Source organism: Miniopterus natalensis, chromosome 8 (assembly GCF_054644295.1).
Source record: "Miniopterus natalensis isolate mMinNat1 chromosome 8, mMinNat1.hap1, whole genome shotgun sequence".
Classification (NCBI taxonomy): Eukaryota; Metazoa; Chordata; class Mammalia; order Chiroptera; family Miniopteridae; genus Miniopterus; species Miniopterus natalensis.
The window spans coordinates 37,578,250-37,598,127 of NC_142088.1; the positions used below are offsets into that span (position 1 = coordinate 37,578,250).

General features: G+C 39.8%; 1 protein-coding gene across 2 annotated transcripts in view; it reads left to right on the forward strand.

Moving 5' to 3' along the window:
• Positions 1-15,654, forward strand: part of NFE2L2 (NFE2 like bZIP transcription factor 2) — a 30,647-nt gene extending 14,993 nt beyond the window's left edge. For both annotated transcript variants that reach the window (XM_016208954.2, XM_016209019.2), the window contains exons 2-5: positions 10,879-11,145; positions 11,812-11,901; positions 13,346-13,534; positions 13,931-15,654. In XM_016208954.2, the coding sequence (XP_016064440.1) occupies positions 10,879-11,145; positions 11,812-11,901; positions 13,346-13,534; positions 13,931-15,166 (1,782 nt within the window). In that variant the 3' untranslated portion in view covers positions 15,167-15,654. The remainder of the gene's footprint in view (positions 1-10,878; positions 11,146-11,811; positions 11,902-13,345; positions 13,535-13,930) is intronic.
• The last annotated feature ends 4,224 nt before the right edge of the window (positions 15,655-19,878 follow it).

The window sequence follows — 19,878 nt, forward strand, 5'->3', positions numbered from 1 at the left end:
ACTTTGCCCAACCTCTGTCTTATCTGTGTACGCCATGGCCTCTACGTTTCTTGCCCCGCCACTGTTCTCCAGCTCCAAAGGCACCAACCAAGCTTAGCTTGACTGGAGCAAGGCTGGGCATCAACTGGTGGTTAAAGAATGCTGTCCTCCAGCCAACTGACATTTCTGTATGTGCGGTTTATTCTCTTCGTTAGCCTTAATTTTATTGTTAAAAGTTAGTGGGAAGGGCCGATTTTGAAATGATTCTGGAAATAACATAGGAGACCTTTATGAACAGTTAATACGTATTTATTGACATGGGTACCATGGGTACCATGTACCAGTATGATGCAGGGTGTGAAGGACACATAAATTGGGAAAAGAGTGGGGCAAAGGGTACTCTCACAAGTGGCTGGTGGGAGTGTAAAAGGTACAACCTCTGTGTAGAGCTATTTGGCAATACCTGTCTTAATTTAAAATGCATATACTCTTGACCCAGCAATTCCACTTCTACGTATTTATCCTACAGATATCCTTACACATTTATGAAATGATTTATGTACAGGATACTCATTATAGCATTATTTGTAATAGCAAAAGATTAGAAATGATGTAAAAGCCCAACAGGGGACTGATTACATAATTATATTATTAAATAATAATATTACAGTACATCTGTATAATGAAATACTGCTCGGCCATTAAAAATATTGGGACAACTCTATGCCCTGATGTAAAACAATCTCTGAAATATATTAAATAGGGAAGAGTACATGTGGAACACTGTGATTATGTGCTACTTTGTATGTATCTGTTTGTGTATTTAATAGAATATCTTCCTAGGAAAACGCAAGAAACTGATGCCAGTGGGTGCCTTGGGGTAGGGTAACTGGGAGATTACTTTTGCAATTTTTAAATGTTCTACCACATACATGTCTTGTCTGTTTATGGAAGACATAGTCAGGAGTTTACAGTTTAGTCAGACCATTGTAAGAAAACCCAGATAAGACATGTAAAGTATAAAATACTGGCTTTGTGGAAGGATTGATTTAAATGCTATGCTCTTGTGCAGGTATGTTGACCTGATTTACCCATGAGTCTTCAGGGCAGGCAGGTCTGAGTGTCAAGAGGGCAGCTTTCCAAGTCTCAGTATCCTGCCTGGGGAGAAGGTACTGGGGCTAAAGCAGTTTCTAGACCTTGTCCTGTTGTGTGAATATCAAGCAGCTGCACCACAGCATGGAAGAGCCTGCCAGGCTCAGAAGCAGTTTTGGGTCGAATCCTGGCTCTGCTAGGTGCTAGACATGTGATTTTGGACAGGGTTGCTCAGTGCCCAAAGGCTAAATGTGTTCATCCATAAAGATAAAGCACCTTTGCTCATGCTACTGCAGTGAGGCTCAAATGAGATAGGGGCTGCAGAGAACACTCCTGTAAACCATGCAAACATCAGCTGTGGTAGAAGCTGTTAGGTACCTGGAGACTGGCAAGCTGGAGCAAGGGATGCTAATTCAAAAATTAAAGTGAAACAAATACATATTTTTTCTCCTCTGCCAAGTAACTCGGCACGTGTTGTAAAAATAGGAAAGTAGACCAAAGGTAGTTTTGAAACCCTTGACCTCAGACCTTGGGCCAAGTCACTTTACCCTGTAGACCTGTTTCACGATTTGAAAAATGAAAGGGGCTGTCTATACGGATCCTCTGGTCCCTTCCAGTTATAGCATTCCGTGACAGTGTAGCATTAGCAGTAATTCCCACCTCGGCTGAGATGAGTCACACTGACAGAGGAAGTCTCTTTAGATAAGAGAATTTTCCTTGCACTGGAAATCTGAGCCTCTATGGGGAAAATATTCCCACCCCCAGGAGGGGAGACCAAGAATGCATAGAGTGGAGATGTATATTGTTTTCTGTTCTTTCTACCTCTGTAACCTCCTTTGCTCTCAGGTGTTAGCTAGCCCTAGACCTTTGGAAAACCAGGTTTAATGCTTGATTTACTGGGTAAGATGCTCATATATTTGTGATTGGTATACTTTATGCCAGTTGTCACTACTATGCGAGGTCTTTCTGTGTAGTTTAGTGATGCCTTAGGTCCTACAGTTTCTCATCACATCTCAAAACTAAGATCAGAGACTGGTTTTTATTTTTGTGTCCCCAGCACCTAGCATAGTCCCTGGCACCTGAGAGGTGATTTCTGTGTATGTATTAGATGGGTAGATGGATTAATGATCCATTTAGGGTAGTATGTACACTAATCTTGTTGATCTTGACCACTACCTTTATTATAACTACCACCTTTCTGATAAAGTGGAGTTTTAGCCATTAGTTGCTTATTACTCCAAGAAATAGTTTATACTTTAGAAAGTTCACACTAAGAAAATTAGACACTTTGGGATATATTTTAACAGGATCTGCAGTTTTAAAAAAGGAAGCTACGTATTTTAAATAGGCTCTCTATATATTACAGTATATAATACACATATCTAAAAATCATCACCAGCGTTCACCACCACAGCACACAAGCCTTTGGCAACAGCAACAAATAGCATATAGTACTTATTTGGCCCCAAGCCTGGATGACTGTCTTGTTTCTTACTTTTTAGAGCTAATTGTAGGCAGTTAAGTCTGAAAAAGGAGCTTTAAAATTGAAATAAAGAATTGCTTTTTACAAATGCAGGACCCAAATTGAGTAAAGGATCACTCGGAGTTTTGAAAAATGTGTTTGAGCATGCTAGAACACTGCCCTCCCTCACAGGGGTGCCCTGTAGGAGGAGGGCACACAGGATGGGCAGGCAGGGCTGATTGGCCTGAAGGTGGATATCTGAGCCACCTCGTTAGTCCACACCCAGTTAATTTTTGTGTACGTAAGGTAAAGTAGGTTAGGGAGTTAGATCCCATGCTTATAAAGGTTGTGTGTGTGTGTTTCCCTGGAGGATCATTCTAATAGCAATGGAAAACCTACTCACAAAGGTGAGAAGTTTTTTTCATCTGTAGAGGACAACATCCAGAACTGAATACATATATGGCTTGTTCAAAAATGGGGAAGAGATTAGAAAAATGTATCCTCAAGTTTGCTTATCAAGCCAAGTCATTCTCTTGGCAAAGTAGTGATAACCCTAGATACAAACCACCAAGAAATAACTCTATTGCAGGGTTTCAACAGGTGTGCTGCAAGAATTTTTAAAATCAATACCTCTTTAGTCAGGGGCATTGACCTCTTTCACCTTAAATTGTCAAATTAAAAATTGACAACAGCTAACACAACAATAGCTGTCCGGTGTGAATGAATAAAAATTATACCTATTTTTTTTGTCAGATTGGCAAAAAATATATTTTTTGGTGTGCAGCAGAATTTTAGTAATTAGTTTATATGTGCCATGAGATGAAAAAGGTTGAAAATCGCTGCTCTATTGGCATCCAGGTGTGAAACTTCTCTTGGAAAAGTCAGATCCATGCACTTTTGGTAGCAGGTGGGATCACCTACTATTTTGGAAAGTAACTTTTTTATTTCTTTTTGGCCCAATATCTATGTGTCTCTTGAGAAGATAATCCAAATTCCTGTTCCAAGTCACTTTCCAGTCTTGCTTTATCTTTGCATCATGCTTTGCAGTTTGTAGACAAACGTAATGGGTGAGTTCCAGTCAACTGGTGGTATCATATTTCTTAGATTGAGTCATTGCTAAGAAACTTGTTTGTGAACAGGCAGCAGCCCGTGAAAGTGCCTGTACAGAGTAACATGTCAGATTGAGGAAACTGGACCACTTTCTTGTTGAAAAATAAAAGGGCAGAAGGATGGTTCTGCAACCAGGGAATAGCAAATTTGAGATCAAGGGTTTTCACTTGTTGAATGATTTATCTCTTGGTGTGTGTTTGAGAATTTTTATGCTGTTAAAAATCGCTAATTGTTGAAGATTAGGGAAGTAATCCTTTGTGAGATTCTCTAGAAGGAAAACTTGGATTAACGGTAACTTTTACTACCATTAGGAGTCTCTACTGACATATAATTAGTTGTCGGGTCAGTTTTTTTAAAAAAATGGAGCTGGAATTACACAGAAACTAACCGTGTGACATTTACATTTGGGCTAAATGGCTGGAAGGCCCTTCCATCCATAACATTTGTGATTCTGTATTGAGGGGGGTGGGAGATTTCTTAGTGGGCTTTTTTGGTTGTTTGCTTGTTTGTTTTAATTTATTGGGATGCATTGGTTAACAAAATTATACATGTTTCAGTTGCACAGTTCCACAACACCTCATCTGTACACTGTATTGTATTCACCACCTCAAGTCAAGTCTCCTTCCAGCACCATTTATCTCCCTATACCCTCCTCCACCTCCCCTGCCCCATGATTTCTTTGTTTTTAATCACCTGCTTCACAGTTATTGTAGCAATATGTGCAGAAGTTAGCAAATCAATCCAGTAGAACCAAAAGTACTTGAATGTGGGAAAACTATGAATAGTAACTTGTCATCTGCCTTCTCTAGAAATCACACTGAGAAAACAGTTGGCATTATGTTGGTTATCTTTGCAATGGGAGGGAAGCAAAGAGAAGTAAACTGATAGATAAATACAGGGGTGGGCAAAAGTAGGTTTACAGTTCATATGGAAAAATACAATAATTAATAAATAATAATACAGCCCTGGCCGGTGTTGCTCAGTGGTTAGAGCATCAGCCCACATACGGAAGGATCGTGGGTTCAATTCCTGGTTAACGGCACGTACCTGGGTTGCAGGTTCACTCCCAGCCCTGGGTTGGGGAGCATGTGGGAGGCAGCCAGTTGATGTACCCCCCCCCATTCCACTTTCTCTGAAAAGCAATGGAAAAAAATATTTTCTGGTAAGGATTAACAAATAAATAGTAATACAAGAATAAACTTTCGTGTACTCAAAACAGTAAACCTACTTTTGCCCACCCCTGTATTTATGAAACGTAATTTCATCAGTGAGATATATTTTAAAAATACACTTGCTGCCCTAGCTGGTTTGGCTCAGTGCTTAGAGCATTTGCCCTTGAACTGAAGGGTCCTGGGTTTGATTCCGGCCAAGGGCATATACCTTGGTTACAGGCTCAATCACCAGCCCCAGGTTTCTCTATTTCTCTCTCCCTTCCACTCCCTATGAAAAGCAAAGGAAAAAATATCCTCGGGTGAGGATTAAAAAAAAAAAAGAACACTTGCTTGGTGTCATTTTACTTTATTTAGTAAGGATTGTAACTGCAAAGAACAGCCTTGTGAAGCAAGGAGATCCTTTTTGTTGTTTTATCAGTTCTTCAAAATTCAAGCATGCCCTCAGCTGTTTTTATAGTCTATAGCTTTTCATTTGGTTTATACCCTAACATGGTAGGATGTGATTCATGTTCCATTTGGTTTTGCTCAAAAATATTTGAGCAGCTTCTATGGAAAAAGTATTAAATCAGATTTAGCTTTTAGGTAAATAATAGAACTACCTGGGCATAATATAAAGACTGAAATGTATGAAAGAAGAACATTACCAGGTGCAACTTAGACTCTGAATGCTAGTAATTAATATCTGGATGACGAAATCATAGAGGATTAACTTTAAGATTTATTATTATTTTCTTCATGAAAATATATGATTTTAAGAAGGAATAACTTGAAGTATTGTCTTAACCCTTAGACTGTAAAATTGGAAGTGAGGATCAGTTTTCATTTTCCGTTTACTAAATTAGTTATCTGCAATTTATTTTTTCTAGCAGTTTATTGGTGAAATTTACTTTTAGAATGAAACTTCCTACCACCTTCCTGTCATTCTTAGGACAAAATAGAGGATGGGAGAGGGAAGGGAGGAAAGGGTATTGGGGGTTTGCAGGCCTCATTTACACATTTGAATGTACGATAGTAACCATTTTATTTTTCATTTCAAATACTTTTCCAAAGCCTCAGTTTACTGAATTGGTTTAATTTAGGAGAAGGCTGTGATATCTTCTCTGGTGTTTTCACTTTTGCTTTATCTTTCTACTTTTGGGGGGATTTTTGGAGCATGCTAAATGTTCAGGGCACTAAAATTGGCTTGCAGAAAAGACATATTTAATGTGGGATTCTGTGTTCAAGGCCTTTCTTCTTTGTTTATCCTGGAACAAAGATGTTTGTTTTAAAATGGTATGAGTTAATTGTCCAACTTCAGATTTTCCCATAAAACATGTAACAGATTACCCAGATGGCAAATGATGATATATACGTTTTAAATATGAGTATTTCCATTAGGCCAGATGGTGATTTCATGTGAATTGTCGAACATTTGTGTTTCTTATTAAATTGTCTTTTGTCTAAGCCAAGCTAGTAACATAATTTGGAACACAGTCAGGAGTCACTAAAGGGCAACAAGAAGAAAAATTCAGACACTAAGTGGCTGCGGCATTTGCTCCATGTGGCATGTGAAGGCTCATAGCCAGTGCCTGCCGTGCCCTCGGAAAGCTTTCATCTTAAAGAAGTATCTGATGCGATGCTGGACAAACCACCCCCCTGCTTTCCCCTCCCTCTCCAAGCCCTTATCTGCCATTTTGCATGGCACTTGGAGGGGATATGGCAGCTGTACTTTCTCGGTGCCTGAGATTTACGTGCAGAAGAGCAGTTTCAGTTCTTCCTTAGCACTTCCTTTCCCCCTGACCAGTGTCATGGTGTTTGCTGCGGGCTCTGCCCCAACTGTTTCCTCTTAGATGTGCTCAGCTTTGCAGGAATGGGTCATTTGTGGAAGAAGTCATGTGCCCAGTCACAGGACTCCTTACAGGAAGCGCTCATTGCCTGTTAGGTGAGTGCAGGACAAACATAGTCCTGAGCCTGGGGGGCTCCCCGGCACTGAGTCTTGGGTGGACAAACTGTTTGCATTTTCAACATAAAGCTTTGAGACTTCATACAGTATCAAATCAGGTTTTGTTCTTCTGAAATTTAGGCGAAAATCTGAGTAGCACAGAGTATTACATATTAAGGCCATGATAAGAAACCCATAGTTGCTGCAATCTAAATTTGATCAGAATGACTTTATATATATATATGTGTAAAAGTTTTCTTTTAGAGACCTCTCATAGCAAGAATAAACATTACATAACAATAAGCAAACACAGGAAGCCTCTGAGGACACTTTGAAACCTGTTTGAGGCCTTCAGGATCTCAGTGAAGGCTGCCCAGCCTGCATTAAGAACAATAGATGTCACCGTCTTTTGGTGGCATTCTTGGTGGACACAGTAAACTAGAGCTGTACAAGTCCTTTGTCTTCTAGAGTCCCCATTGTTTTAGATCAGTTAATAACAGGTGCTCAAGAGCTGATCCAAATGATGTTTCATGGTTTATTTTTCCTGTTCATTGATAAGGATTCATCAGGATGTCCTTTCCTGATCATGCTATGGGGAATTTTAAAAAATTGAATTGGTTTGTAGCTGTGCACTGAAGGGTAGTCATGTCAGGAATTGAGTGGCATTTGAATGGGTGTGTATGTGTACATAAAAGTTTACATTAAAATGTATGTTTATTTACCACACACGCTGGACATGTGGTTCCTTCCGTGAGGAACCAAACAGCTTCATTGCTTTGTTATTTCATGCTCCCACTAGTTAGGTCCATGACTTCATTATTAGCCAGTGGCCTGGAGTTTGGTCTCACTTATAGCTAGTAGTAGGGCCCACCACTGTCAGCATGCATAACAATATTTGTATATGCTTTACATTCATAGAGAGTTCTTTCACATGTCTCATTTGATCCAACATCTGTATGATTAGGGGTGGGATGGAATAATTATCTTAAATATGTAGCTAACCCATATGAACCCACTTAAGACATCTCTTTTGGTGGGGAGGAAAGGGAGAAAAAAGAGTGATGTCAACTCTTGGTGTGATTGCCACTGATAATTTTAGAATAAATTACATTTGAAATTTTTCCTCCAGTCCTAGTTAGAGGGATACTTTGGAATAGTCAGATTTGTGAGCAGTTGTTTCCAACATATGTTGTTTCTGTGCTCTTTCAGTTTTTATGAAAAAGTCAAAATGGATATTGGTTCTTATCCTGGGATCCTTTTTTTAATCCTCACCCGAGGAGATATATATTTTTTAAATACAACTTTATTGATTTCAGAGAGAGGAAAGGAGGGGGGGTAGAAAGAGAGAGAGATAGAGAGAGAGAGAAACATCAATGATGAGAGAGTCATTGATCGGCTGCCTCCTGCACGCCTCCCACTGGGGATCGAGCCCGCAATCCAGGCATGTGCCCAGACGGGGAATTGAACCGCGATCTCCTGGATCCTAAGTCGATGCTCAACCACTGAGCCATGCCCGGCTGGGCATTTTTATTGATTTTCTTGAGTGAGATCCAGAGAGAGAGAGATTGATGTGAGAAACATCTATCGGTTGCCTCCCTTATGTGCTCCAACAGGGGATCGAACGTGCAACCTGGGTATTTGCCCTGAGAATTGAACCCATGACCCTTTGGTATACTGACAATACTCTGACCAACTGAGCCACACTGGCCAGCATCTGCAATCTCTTAAGAAGCACCAGGCATATGCAATCTGGGGAAAGTGAGGGAGGGATATGTCAGAGTGGTCCCCAGGTGTTAGGACAAGTATTTGGGTTTCTCTTTTATTGATCTTCTGAATAGCTTAGTGCATGTTCTGCATCAGTTTTTGAGATGGGTAGGAAAGGTACTGCCTATTTTTAGAGAGATTAGAGTTCAGTTGAGATTGTGAGATCATGCATTTTAGTGCATTTAGTTGATGTAAAAGTCTAGATAAGCTGTTATGCTGTATCTAGATTCACCAAGAAGGTATGACCCAACCTAATCACAATTTTAAAGTAGATTTCTCTATACCTGGGCCTTTGTCTTTCACATGACCTTTGGGTAAAAATGCTCATTAAAATGGAAACATTATTTAAAAATGGAAATTATTCTCATGATTTAATGGGGAGCCTCCTGATACCATGAATGTTTCTTTCTACGTTGTTTATTTTGTTGCTTGTGACCAGGAAGATGATCCAAGGGACATGTGCTTAATCCAGCCTTCTGTAAACTGGCCACTACACCCCATCAAGATGTCAAGGCAAAGTATCTGAGACAATGGATTGATTTTATATCCTGTCCAATTTAGGAACCACTGGCCAGTGATCAGGTTTGGTTTTTTTTAGTGCAGGCTAGTGGTTTAAAAAGCATGAGTCAGCCCCTGGCTGGTGTGGCTCAGTTGGATAGACATCACCCTGGGCACCAAAAGGTTGCTGGTTTGATTCCTGATCAGGGCACATGCCTGGGTTGCAGGCTTGATCCCCAGTAGGAGGTGTACAGGAGGCAGCCCATTGATGTTCTGCTCTCACATCAATGTTTCTCTTTCTCCCTCTCCTTTCCCTTCTCTCTGAAAATCAATAAAAAAGAAAAAGAAAAAAAAGGCATGAGTCAGTCCATGATTCAGGCTGCCCAGGTACATGTCCCTGTTCAGCCACTTTCTAATAGTCTCCTCTCTCTCAACCTCATTCTTATCTGTAAAGCAGGGATAGGTTTGATTGTCACATGGTTGTTTTGAGGACTGGCTTGTATATGCAGAGGACTTAGAACAATGCCTGACATATAGAAAGCCCTTAATAGATGTTGCTTTAAACACAGATTTATGCTAGCCAGTTCTGAAGACTGCAGGTGTTGCTTTAACTCTACCTATGCTGTGTGCTTTATGGTACACATTATACTGTTCAAGGCTAGGATGATGATGAACCCCCCTGAGCAGGGTTTCATAGCATTTAAGTTTCCAACACCAACTTTCAGTCAAGGCTAGAGGTGGCCTCTGCTGTCTGGCTAGTCGTGCTGCCTCTAGGCTGGGTGGCCTGCTCCTCCTCTGTTGGGTAAAAATACCCTGACTACTCACGGAAGCAACCACCATGTTATTTTTTCCTTGGAAGGCTAGACACACTGAGCCAGCCTGGTGCTTCCAGCCATCAGCACAACTGAAATACAGAGTTTGATGCTCTGCACAACTTTAAATCAGAAAAAGCGCTTTTGACACATTTTTGGGTTTATGAAAATGTAGACATGGCACCTGGTCTAGCCTTGTTATATAAATCAAAATAACCTCATTGTAGGATTTGCCCATTATCTTAAAACTTAATACTATCTATCCTTCCTTGGAGCCATGTTTTGTTTTTTGTTTGTTTTGTTTTTAAAGAGGGTTATTTATGATTTCTCACGAGTAAACCTGGTGGGCCTTATCCCTTTCCCAACTTTTTTGGTAGACAATAGGCAACCCCTTGCTTCACGTATCACAAGATAGCTAAAGACTACCAATTTCTTCATGCCTCAGGACATAAAACTCAAGGGGAAATTGTTTTAATGAGTGAGCCAGGGACAGAGTAGGCAAGAAATGATGGGGGAAAGATAAACCAATGTAGGAAAGACCAGAGGAATGCTAGTATTTCACAACTGTTAGAGTGATGATTTAACTCGGGTTTTTTTTCCTCCCTCCCCTGTAAACTGGTATTTGCTGAGCAAGTTTAGAAAAAAAATTCTGTGTATTCAGTCATGTTTTTCAAATCTCATTTCTCGTAATAAACCAGTGGCTTGGAGTGCTTGCTCTAATTTCTGTATTCCATTAAACAAGTGAGGGATTTCTTTTAATTCAGGAACATGCAACACTTGTTAACTGCTCTTTCATGACCTCTACCATCACCCAGTCATTAATAATCCAAGTAATAAAGATTACAGTGGATGGCTGTGTTTATAGATTGTTTTTTATATGAATGGATTTACTGAGTGGAATTAACTGTACCCTTCCAGAACATTGGATCTGGGTTCCCATTCAGATTTTGTTTGTAATCTCCCCACCACCCACCATCAACAACAGCATAAGGTGAATTTTGTGGTACCTGCCATTTTAAAACCACCTTAACCATGGTCTCTGTCCTTGCTTTTTTGTTTTGAACATAGGACATGGATTTGATTGACATACTCTGGAGGCAAGATATAGATCTTGGGGTGAGTCGAGAAGTATTTGACTTCAGTCAACGACGGAAGGAGCATGAGCTGGAAAAACAGAAAAAACTTGAAAAGGAAAGACAAGAACAACTCGAAAAGGAGCAAGAGAAAGCCTTTTTTGCTCAGTTACAACTAGATGAAGAGACAGGTGAATTCCTCCCAATTCAGCCAGCCCAACACATCCCGTCAGAAACCAGCGGATCTGCCAGCTACTCCCAGGTATGACTCAGTTCTTGGGTAGATGTATGGCAGGGTTTAAGGAAAGAATATTGACCCGGGAGTTAAAACATCTGGATTTGAGGTCCAGCTTTGCCTTTTACTATGTCTTCATAACCTTGTCACATCATTCCCAACCTCGGCCTCCTAATGAGTTCAATACCTGACAGACTTATCTCACAGAGTTATAAGGGTTAGGAGGACATCAATTACATGAAAAAGCTTTGTAAGTTATAGAAACATCATGGGAGGATCCAGCAGCAGCATGGTGGTGGCAGTAGTGGAACCAGTGGTAGGCATTACTTTGGCACCAGCTATGACAGGAACTGTGACTGACTGTTCTAAAGCACCTGACATACCGATTGATTTCATCAGTATGATCATTATCGGAATTAGGTACCATTATCCCCATTTTATCTATTGAGCAATTGAAGTTCAAAGAGGTTAAATAACTTTCCCAGAGGACTCAAGAAATTGGGGGAGCCAATTTGAACCCAGACAGTCTGGTTCAATTCTGTGCTCTTAACTATGACACTGAACTGATTTCTGAACTAAAATATTTGATTGACCAGGTTGTAAGCATTTTAAGAACATCAGTCATGAACCTTTAGCTTGGGAATGGAACGGTCAACAAGTTTTTTTCCCTTTTTGTCTTTCCCTTTTATCCAGGTTCCCCACATTCCCAAACCAGATGCTTTGTACTTCGATGACTGCATGCAGCTTTTGGCCGAGACATTCCCGTTTGTAGAGGACAATGAGGTATACATTTGGTTCACAGCAGAACTCCAGAGCTGCATCTAATATATGCTATATGGGGGTCCCTTTAACATCTCTCCGTTAAAAAAAAAAAAAAAAAATTTAGGAGGAAATTTGTCAATGAAACCTTATTAGCCTCTCTGTAATTTTACAGAGCCCCATACAGTACAAAACTCAAAATGTTGACTACTGCACAGCCAGAAGCATGGGTCAGCATAATCATGGGAACAAGTAATGCATTTGTTACAGGCACTAAAAAATAAATTTTGATGAGTAGAGCAAGCAAGCAGTGTAGTACACCAAAACTTGTTCAAATAACAATTTTTATAAACCCATTGTGTTTGAAGCACTATATATAGTATTTAAAATGATAGCTTCTTCCTCTTCCTGAAAGCAGCCTGAGGTGACCTCTTAAAATGGCTTGATATTCCCTTGACCCAGAAATCATGCAAATCAAGAGGTACAAATCTTCGTGTTCACTTTAAGAACACTCATGAAGCTGCCCAGGCCATCAAGGGTAAGCATATTTGAAAAGCCACCAAGTATCCGAAGGGTGTCACTTTACAGAAGCAACATGTGCCATTCCGTCATTACAATGATGGAGTTGTGTACCCAGGCCAAACGGGCTGGACATGGTTGGTGGCCCAAAAGGAGTGAATTGTTGCACATGCTTAAAAATGCTGGTGTGGCTCGGTTGGGTGTCATCCCGTGTACCAAAAGGGTTGCTGGTTCAATTTCTGGTCAGGGCACATGTCCGGGGTTGCAGGCTCAATCCCCGGTGGGGGTGGTGCTGGAGGCAGCCCATCAATTTTACATTCCTACTTTGATGTTTCTCTTTCTCTCCCTCCCCCTTCCTCTCTAAAAATCAATAAAAATATTTTTTTTAAATGCAGAGAGTAATGCTGAACTTAAGGGTTTAGATGTAGACTCTCTCGCAATTGAGCACATCCAGGTAAACAAAGCTCCCAAGATGCGGTGTAGAACTTAAAGAGTTCATGGGTGGATTAACCCACACACGAGCTCTCCCTGTCACACTGAGAGGATACTACTGAAAAAGAGCAGATTGTTCCTAAAACAGAGAGGAGGCTGCTCAGAGGAAAAAGATATCCCAGAGGAAACTGAAGAAACAAAAACATATGGCCCGGGAGTAAACTCAACATAAAATAAATACTAATAAAAAAGCAGGGGGGAAAAAGATACAAATTAAATCCTAAAGATTCTTACCCATTTTTCAAGTTTACCTTCAAATGCAAAGGATAAAGCAAACCAGTAAATAAGTAAATTTGGAGGCAGTTGGGTAAAAATGTTTCCTTGTATAGAAACAGAGTTCATAAGTAGAATACCGAACTGCAGCCAGTTCCAGCTTGAGGTGCTGTGCTGGTGCCTTGGAGGGCACTCACCACTGCCGGCAGCAGAGTCATGTAGATAAATGCCTTGTCGATTTTAGGTTTCTTCGGCTACCTTTCAATCACTTGTTCCTGATGTTCCCAGCCATATCGAGAGCCCAGTGTTTATTGCTCCTAATCAGACTCAGTCACCTGAATCGCTTGTCCTTCAGCTAACCAGTGACATAGATAATATGCAGCAGGACATTGAGCAAGTTTGGGAGGAACTACTGTCCATTCCAGAATTACAGGTAACTAAGATCTAATATATACCAAAGATGCTATTTTATATTCAGTGCCTTTAAATTAGTCATTCTGGTTATTTATTATTTATATGCCACCTATTTATAGGAAGTAGTAGAAGGTGATTTTAAATTAGTTATGAGAGCTGCCCATTCTCAATGCAGTTTTGTTTGAGAGACTGGGTGTCTTGAGGATAAGTAAGTTATAAACCTGAAGTCTGATCTAGAAACTGAAAGTAGTACAGATGTTTTGGCATTAAGTATCTGTTGGAAATGGGAATTATCCAAGATACTTGTAGAAGAAAACAGCTTGGAGAGAATGGGGGTGGGGAGTTTTTACTTGGAGATGATCAGGTATTGAAGATATTTAACCTTGATTTACATAGTATAATCTTTCCCTTGCAGTGTCTTAATATTCAAAATGACAAGCTGGTTGAGACTAGCACAGTTCCAAGTCCAGAAACCAAACAGGCAGACACTGACAATAGTTACCATTTCTACTCATCGATCCCTTCACTGGAAAAAGTAGGTAACTGCAGTCCACCTTTTCTTGGTGCTTTTGAGGACTCCTTCAGCAGCATCCTCACCACAGAAGACCCCAGCCAGTTGACAGGGAACTCATTAAATTCAAATGCCACAATAAACACAGATTTTGGCGATGAATTTTACTCTGCTTTTGTAGCAGAGCCCAGTATTGAGCCCAGTATCAGCAACAGCATGCCCTCCTCAGCTACTTTCAACCAGTCACTCTCTGAACTTCTAAACGGGCCCATTGATATTTCTGATCTTTCACTTTGTAAAGCCTTCAATCAAAATCACTCTGAAAGTACAGGAGAATTCAATGATTCTGACTCTGGAATTTCACTGAACACAAGTCCCAGTATGGCATCACCAGAACATTCGGTGGAATCTTCCGTCTATGGAGACACACAGCTTGTCTTCAGTGATTCTGAAATGGAAGAGACAGATAGTGCCCTTGGAAGTGTCAAACACAGTGGTCCTAAAACACAGCCAATACAGCCTTCTGGGGATACAGTTCAACCCCCGTCACCGTCTCGGGGGCACACTGCTCCAGTGTGTGATGTCCAGTGTGAAAACACACAAAAGAGAGAATTGCCTGTAAGTCCTGGTCATCGCAAAACCCCATTCACAAAAGACAAACATTCAAGCCGCTTGGAGGCTCATCTCACAAGAGATGAGCTAAGGGCAAAAGCTCTCCATATCCCATTCCCTGTAGAAAAAATCATTAACCTCCCCGTGGATGACTTCAATGAAATGATGTCGAAGGAACAATTCAACGAGGCTCAACTTGCATTAATTCGAGATATACGTAGGAGGGGGAAGAATAAAGTGGCTGCTCAGAATTGCAGAAAAAGAAAACTGGAAAATATAGTGGAACTGGAGCAAGACTTGGATCATTTAAAAGATGAAAAAGAAAAATTGCTCAAAGAAAAAGGAGAAAATGACAAAAACCTCCATCTACTGAAAAAGCAACTCAGCACCTTGTATCTCGAAGTCTTCAGCATGCTACGAGATGAAGAGGGAAGACCTTACTCTCCTAGTGAGTACTCCCTACAGCAAACGAGAGACGGCAATGTCTTCCTCGTTCCCAAGAGTAAGAGACCAGATAAGAAAAACTAGACATGGAAAAATCTGATCTTTTCTGAGCTAGTGTTTCTTTTTGTTTTTTGTACTGTTATATATACTAAAAGCTCCTACTGTGATGTGAAATGCAGAAATATACTTTATAATTCTATGCAAAATTATAGTCAAAACTAGTGTAGAAAATAATAGACATTAAAAGCATTAAAATGTTCTCAGTATGCGGAAATCAGTTTCACTTTAACTGCAAACTTAATTTCTTAGAACACCATTTGGGCTAGTTTTCTGTATACGTGTAAATACTACAAAAACTTATTTATACTGTTCTTATCTCATTTTGTTACATTCATAGATTTATATGTTTTGACATCTGGCTAAAAGCAAATTGTTGCAAAACTAACCACTATGTACTTTTTTATAAATGTTGTATGAAAAAAAGGCATTTTTTTTATATTGTTTAGCTCTGGCAAAATAAAAAACAATTTAGTTGAAAAGCTGGTACTAATAAAGGAATGATTGTTAAATGACTTGTAATTCACTTGAGTTTATTCACAGTATTTTCAATGCCATTACAATGAACACATTTAGAGGTGTTTTTCATTTTTTAGAATTCTTTCTTTGAAAATATGCGCCTTATACTAAACTTCTGGTGCCAGAGATAAAAACGAAGTGTATCAAGAAGCTATTTTATCACTTCCATAGCAGGTACAACTCAACCAAAGGAAAGTGTTCCGCTTTGCCATGCATACTGCTCAGCATTGTTTGAAGTACAGAGGACGAAACGGAAACCCGCCCTTGAACTAGGGAAAGACAGCAAATGTACTGCACTGCGCCAGAAAGAGGACTGGGAAGGCCAGTACAAAGGCACTGCAATTTGAAACATGGTTGTAAATAGGAAAAGCCGTGAGGTGGCATATCGGAAGGCGTGGGAAACCCATTCTGTTGAATAAAAAGCATCTTTCAGACAGGACACAGGAAGTCCAGAGGCTCTGAAGCCTGCCCGTTTGAGGAAAACAAGGACTATATGGCTGAAAATGGAGGGGAAAGAAGAGTAGAGTGGGTAGGGGAGGCAACGTGGCAGCCTTGTTAAGCCTTCATAAGGACTTCTACCCAGCAAAGTGGGGAGCTTTGGGAGGTGTCAGGTAAGAGTAACATCCGATTTTTAGGTCTCCCCTGCCTTGTGTGTTGAGAGTAAAGGTGGGAGCAGGGAGACCAATGGGGTGGCTCTGCAGTATTCACATGGAATACAGCATCTTGGTCTAGGATGGGTGGGGAACGTCCAGCCCTCAGGCCACACATACAGCCCAAGAAACCATTTTGTCTGGCCCTGCCAAGGCAACTGCAGACGGGACTCAAAACTCAATAAATCAGTTTTCATAATTTTGTATGGCCTGAAAGTGATGTAAATGTCCAAATGGCCCTTGGCAGAAAAAAGTTTCCCCACCCCTGGTGTAGGGTGCTAGAAGGGTGTTGGGTTTGTTCCAAAGGTGAAACTAAATGGATTTTCTGACAGAATGGATGTGGGTTGGAGGAGTCAAGGACTTGAACATTTTTAAGAACTGAGTTGCCCAGACATACAGAAGACTAGTTTACTTAAAATCAGTTTCCTCTCATATTGAGATTAAATGGAAAAATCAAGGCCCTTCATAAACTCTGAAAACCTGCTGCCCAGTAAACCATTCACAGCACTGATTCACTATTTCCTCACATAATTATCTCGTTTGGTTGTTTTAAAGTGGGGAAATGTAGATTCACCTGAGGGTTAAGTGTATTTAAAATAAGCACTACGTGCAAATTATTCACCAAGTCTTAATAACCCATTAGGAGTATACAGTGCATAAGTCCACAGGCCCTAGAGCCAGACTGCCTGGGCTTCCTGCTGCCGTTCTAGAATGGCCTCCAGTAACTCAAAGCGATCAGGCTTGTTTCCTCATGTCAGATGAAGATAATACCAAGTTACTCCACAAAAGGTACTCTACCTACACACACTATCAACGGACATTTTTTTCATTTTGAGCCTTATATTAGGGTGCCTCTTGGTTGCAAGTGAAACTAAAGTCAAATTAGCTTAAAAGAAGTTGACTGATCACTAGGAAGCTCAGGTTGAAAATGGCTTAATGGTAATAGATTTAGGCATTCAAATGTGAAGATTCTGCTTGACCTTCCTTGTGTGGTCAAGAATTTCCTCTTGTAGTGGTGATGAGATCCCTGGAGACAGGACTTGTCCAACCGTGGAAGAAAAAAAATGACTTTAAACTCCTTACACATACGGCATATATATTAGGAACTAAACTTTTTAAGTACAGGCACACCTCAGTTTATTGTGCTTCCCTTTATTTCACTTCAGGTATTTTACAAATTGAAGGCAAGACCCTCCAGCACTAAAGATTACAGCTCATTACTGCGGTGCTGTGGAATTGACCCACAATCTGAAGTCCGCCTGTGTCAAACAAATCCTAACTCACCTATGACTAAAAAAAAAAAAAAGCCAAGTGTTCTCTTGATCTGGATTTGAATTATACAGAGCTTTGTGTCCTGATTAAATTTGGCAGTTAAGCCTTTGTAAGTTGACTTTAGAGGCAGAAAGATCAACTTGTTGTCCCACTCCCCCATGCATTCACTGGTTGATTCTCATATGTGCCCTGGGTGGGGAATGAAGAAACCTTGGTGTATGGGGACTGCTCTAACTGAACTATCCAGCCAGGGCTGAACTCGGTTTCTAACTTTAAAATATGTACCTATGCCTTTTACATCAAGGTGTATCAAGCATTTTATATTAGAAACTTTAATTTCTGGTATATAAAAAAACCCCTCAGGCCCATGCTTTTAAGGGATGGGATGGCATGGCTGTTCAAATGTATCTTAACAGTACTTTTCATACCCATACTTTTAAGCCTACAACATATACAACTCATTACTCTGTTAATACATCAGGCCAGTTTCAGCTTTCAGCTGCCTTTTAATACTTTTTGAGAACTGGAAAAATTTAAAGACCATAAAAACTTTAATCACTTGTGGAGAGACACTGGCATAATTAACTCACCCATTAAAACTAGATTTGCTTGAGGACAGTCTTAAGACAGTACCCAAAATTACTATTTTGAGCAGGAATTAGGTTTAGCTCTTCAAAGTCGTTTTACATTTAACCATCACACTCAATGAAGGTGGGTATTATCTCCACTTTACACCCCCCCTCCCCCCAAAGGAGTTAGGTAAAAAGTCTTTAATCTGGACAGAAAGGGCAGAGAATTTTGATTGGAAGTTACTTTATTTTCAGTAACAGTAAAATTTAACACTCCATTATAGGCAGCAAACCACCAATAGTATACACAGTACTTGCAATGTCACTAAAAAAATCACAACTTTAACATCAGATTACTGTTACCAAGTATCTTAAAATACCATCTATGTTTATCACTTCAAATTAGATGTCAGGCCCACCACTAGCCTCCTCTGATGTTTAAGGCACATTTATGAAATCAGATTTAGTATTTTGATATTTTCAATGTACTGTTTAATACTACATATTTAATGCATATGAAAACATTCTAAGGGGGTCAGGATAGCATGGCATAAAAACAAGTTTAAGCCCCAAATAACTTGCCCAAGCTCACAAAACTAAATTTTAAATTTTACTGACAGGCAAAACTTGCTAATTGCATTTCTCCCAGTACCTATTAAAGTTGTAATAGAAGATAACATCAAATCAAAATAGAAAATTCATCAGTTCCTCTGACATCAGTATCTTAAAGGCTGTTTGCTCGACATTTGATAGAATGCATGGACCAATACAATGTATTTTTTAGAATTACCTTGCAACCCTCAGAATTACCCTTTGTAGAATTCTTTCCTGATTATAAACCCTTTAACTTCAACGGCTATAGTGAAATTTACCAATTAACTACCTTTTCAAAGTATTTTAAAGCTGTCAGCACCCTTGTATATATTACTTATCCATTATTTACCAATAAAGCTTAGAAGGGTAAATTCCTGTTTCCTAGCTGGTTTTCAGAACTGTGCCCAGTTCTACCACATGAAGACAGTTCTCAATACACCTGTCATTAACTGTCTTTGAAAAGGTGATGGACAAAGACAACGTATCTTACCTCAGTCTTACCTAATCCTTGGTACTTCCTTTTCGATTCTAAGTCAGTCTAATATATTAACAGGACCCCATTTCTGCAAAACTAACACTAATCTTCAAATATTTAATTGGTCTGTGGTGAGTACATGTAGGATTCTAAGTTTTTCTTCTTGCCTAAGTATTTCAGTCTCAGTTAATGTATTTTCTTTTTGAGAAAGCGTATATACTTATTTTGGTGGAAATGAAATCCTGAGTTGTTCTGGGACTCAAGTATTCACTGGAATTATAGGATACTTATAGCTGCAGGATATAAAACCACTGCATATACTATGAAACCAGTGTTGAATACAAACAAAATGTCATTCCTGTTAACAGCTAAAAGTCCCCACATGGCTTCAATTCACAAATTATTTCACTTACCATGCTCTTAACAGCTGTTAATGCTAAGAATCCACGTAGCCGTTTTATTTTTATGTCACACTTATCAAAGCCCTAACCCACAAATTCTTCAGATGACTACCATCTTTATTTGGTTTAAATTGTAATACTGTGATTTTAGACTTGATTTCATGAAAGGTTTTGCCCAATCCACCCCTCACAGCATAAACTGTTCAACTAATCAACTGAACATTTTAAGAAACCCAACCCTTCCAACGTCTGAAAGGAA